Below are 3,895 nucleotides of genomic sequence, written 5' to 3'. Positions count from 1 at the left end.
TATATATTTTTTTTTTGACGAAGTTTCGTTCTTGTCACCCAGGCTAGAGTGCAATGGCGTGATCTCCGCCTCCCGTGTTCAAGCGATTCTCCTGCCTCAGCCTCATGAGTAGCTGGGAATACAGGCGCATGGCACTAGACCTGGCTAATTTTTGTATTTTTAGTAAAGACAGGGTTTTGCCACGTTGGCCAGGCTGGTCTTGAACTCCTGACCTCAGGTGATTTGCCCCCTTTGGCCTCCCAAAGTGCTGGGATTACAGGCATGAGCCACTGCGCCCGGCCACATATTATCTTCTTCCTCCTCCACTTCCCCCTCCCTCCTCATCCTTTTTCTTTTCCTTTTCCTTTCCTTTTTTTTTTTTTTTTTTTTGAGACGAAGTTTCGCTCTTGTTGCCCAGGCTGGAGTGCGGTGGGATCATCTCAGCTCACTGCAACCTCTGCCTCCCGGGTTCAAGCGATTCTCCTGCCTTAGCCTCCCGTGTAACTGGGACTACAGGCACACGCCACCACGTGTTTTGGGTATTTATAGTAGAGACGGGGTTTCACCATGTTGGCCAGAATGGCACATATATTCTTAATTATAGCAATTGCTCCATTGTGCTGATATTTGCCTTACATGTTTGCTTTCTTTTCTAGACTACCAGTGCAAATGCCTTTTTATTTCTAGTTTCAAACTGTCACATAGGAAATGTTTGTTAAAACTAACGTTTTATAAAATTTAAAGCTTATTTTACATATCTCATTTGATCTCTCAAGAATTCTGTGAGCTTGGCAATGTAGATTGCTGTATATGCATTAGGCTGATGAATAAACAGGCTTAGAGATAGTCACTTGCCAAGGTGAGGTAGTTGTAAGTGTTGGGATTGAATCCCAGGTCTTCTCACCACGACTTTCTGCAAAAATCACTGAAGGTTGTCAACCGACAGAGAGGATTACTCTGTGTGTTGATAACAAAAGGGTGATCAATAATATTTAAAAAGCAGACACTGTGTAAAAGTCTTTCCCTTACCTTAAAGACTACGCCACAATGGAGCATTCTTTCATTCCTCCAATTTAATTCTATCTGGCGAGAAACAGTAATGGGCTAAACCATTATTGTATCTTAAGTCAAATTGCCAAAACTCCACAGGCTACTAAAAGTTAACCCTTATTGAATGAATTAAGAACCTTAGAAGTTCTGCTGTTAAAAAAAGCACGGTGACAGTCAGGGTTTTTCAGGCGTAGGGGGTGTGTGTTTTAAGACTTTAAGCCAGTTTTGTCCCACTGAAATCACCGTCAGTGATTTTTAGTAAGAGAGTGGTGGTGAGAAGACCTGGGATTCAATCCCAACACTTAGAGCTACCTCACCTCGGGCAAGTGACACTCTCTAAGCCTGTTTGTTCATCAGCCTAAGGCATATACAGCAATCTACATTGCCACGCTCACAGAATTCTTGAGAGATCAAATGAGATCTCTTACGTTTTTTGCTGTGATGGATTCCTTTGACTTTGTCTCTATTATTATAGGCTTATAGGTCCGGGGCAACTACCAATCGTTATTCAAAGGGGAAAGCACCCCGTTCGAAATCAAGTAAGAAAAATGGTTTATATTCCCGGTCTGCCATTTCTATTCTAAACTTTATCTTTATTTAGCTCACAGTTAAAGCGGGAATAGAGCCACACCCATCTCACAAACGCCTTGAGGACTGGGAGACCAGAAAAGTAAAAGCCACTTGCAAACCTTTAGCTCTAAGTCGATAAAAAAGACTATCATATGCTCACATTTCTAATATTTGCTAATATAATATAATCTTTATTTTGAAAATAATGTGCCTCCAATCCTAGTAAAGAGAAAGTCACGGCATGCGACCCTCCCTTCAGCACCAACGGGCCTCTCACGCGAGACTCAGCTTTCACGCTTTAGTCCAGGGCTGCACGGCAGGAGGAAGAGAAGCGCCTGTGGTGACGCGCTTATTCCGCGCGATGACGTGACTACCAGGCGCCGGGAGACACGTTGGCTGGGTTTTCGGCGGGCCTCCCGGGGACAAAAATGGCTATGGCTAGCGATTTCTACCTGCGCTACTACGTAGGGCACAAGGGCAAGTTTGGGCACGAGTTTCTGGAGTTCGAATTTCGGCCGGACGGTGAGAAGAGGCCCACGGCACGCGGTGCTGGGAAAGGGGAGCGAGACCGAGAGGCCGTGGAGGAGGCGAGGGGAGGCCGGGTGGTGTGGAAGGTACAGGGGGCGGAGGCCACTGCTTCCCCCGAAGGAAATAGGAGTTTTAGAGGAGGCCTAAGTTGGTTTTATAAATGAAAGAGAACTAATTGCAGTAAATTAAAGCTAATCCTGTCACAAACTGAAAGGTCGAAACTACAGTAATCAGAATTCTGTAACAGTGCACCAGAAGGGACTCTGTAGATTGTCGCCCTGATTAAAAATGCTAGCACTTTTTTGAAAACACCCCCATCAGCGGGTGGTTCAATGGATGAATAAAATCTTGTGGTGACCAGTACCTTTTTTTCATTCAGGCTGTGTGTGTTCTTTGAAGGGGAGGAGCCCGACGTGTTAACAAATGAGAATAATAATATGTTTTAGGTGTTTACGTATAATTGTTCACCATAGGACGCATGAAGACTACCAAAAAAGAGGGGAGAGGTAAAGTTCCACAGGAGGGAGTCAGGAAAATCTTCCTAGAGGAAGACACTCTTGAGATGAGCCTCGAAGTGAGAGACTTGGCCTTTGAGAGAAAAAAACAGACTTCCAGAGCAGTGAGAGCAGAGGACAAGGTGAAACTGCTACCCAAGTAGCGTGCAACAATTTGTTTTCTGACAGCGCTATTAGAACATGTTACATTGGTCTTGCCTACCTGCAACAAGAAAGTTCATTTGGATATATATGTTTTGGTTTTTTTTAAATGCACGTTTTTTGCTGGGCAACAAGCAAATACAAAATTGGAAGGTACACTAATGAGTAAGACAAATTTAACTCAAAGAGATTTGTCTTGGTGGGGACACAGACATTTAACTATAAAGCAGTAGGTATATTAAGTCCTATAAGCAGGCTTTAGACAATGTTCTGTGAGAGCAAGAATAAAAAATTAGAGGAGGAACGTATATTAGGAAAGGAGAAGAGTATCAAGCATTTCAAGCCGAACTCACGTGAACTACAGTCCTGCAATTATGACTTTGAAACAGAGTCTCACTCTGTCACCCAGATCTGAGTGCAGTGGCAAGATCTCAGCTCACTGCAACCTCCGCCTCCCAAGCGCAAGTGATCCCTCACCTCAGCCTCCCAAGGTGCTGGAAATCAGCCTCCCAAGGTGCTGGAAATACAGGCCCGTGCCACCTCGCCCAGCTCTGTTGTTGTAGAGATGGGTTTCCGCATGTTGCCCAGGCTGTCCTCAAACCCCTGAGGTCAAGAGATTCACCAGCCTCAGCCGCCCGAAGTCCTGGGATTACACTCATGAGCCACCGTGCCAGCCCTGCAATTATTTAGAAACCTTAATCACTGTATTCAACCTTACTCTCCCCATAAATTCAGCTAAATTTACCTGAATTCATCTATTCTTTATGTAGTATTATTTTCAGTTCCTCTGCCTGTGGACACCATCAAGCTTGTATCTATCACTTTTAGCAGGTCACATAAATTAAGCACCTGAATATTATCAGGGAAGTTTTATGCTAGAACAGTGGTTCTAATCAATGTATCTGCCACTGCACTGTTCCACATACTTCTTCTATTGGTAATATTGAGTCTCCCGAAGACTTGCATTTCTTTCTCTCTCTTTCTTTTTCTTTCTCTTTCTTTCTTTCTTTCCTTCTTTCTTTCTTTCTCTTTCTTTCTTTCTCTTTCTTTCCTTCCTTCCTTCCTTCCTTCCTTCCTTCCTTCCTTCCTTCCTTCCTTCCTTCCTTCCTTCT

General features: G+C 44.0%; 1 protein-coding gene across 2 annotated transcripts in view; it reads left to right on the top strand.

Annotated features, from left to right (window-relative positions):
• Positions 1 to 1,943: 1,943 nt before the first annotated feature.
• The window catches only part of MAGOHB (mago homolog B, exon junction complex subunit), an 8,342-nt gene continuing 6,390 nt past the window's right edge, over positions 1,944 to 3,895 (top strand). The window contains exon 1 of one of the 2 annotated variants that reach the window (XM_017892025.1): positions 1,944 to 2,121. In XM_017892025.1, coding sequence (XP_017747514.1) covers positions 2,028 to 2,121 — 94 coding nt within the window. In that variant the 5' untranslated portion in view covers positions 1,944 to 2,027. Of the gene's footprint in view, positions 2,122 to 2,537; positions 2,765 to 3,895 lie in introns of those variants that run through there. The other variant, XM_017892026.1, reaches the window with a different exon arrangement.

Source organism: Rhinopithecus bieti, unplaced genomic scaffold, assembly GCF_001698545.2.
Source record: "Rhinopithecus bieti isolate Rb0 unplaced genomic scaffold, ASM169854v2 scaffold_22452, whole genome shotgun sequence".
NCBI classification, from domain to species: Eukaryota; Metazoa; Chordata; class Mammalia; order Primates; family Cercopithecidae; genus Rhinopithecus; species Rhinopithecus bieti.
This window is presented reverse-complemented; position numbering and strand designations above follow the sequence as displayed.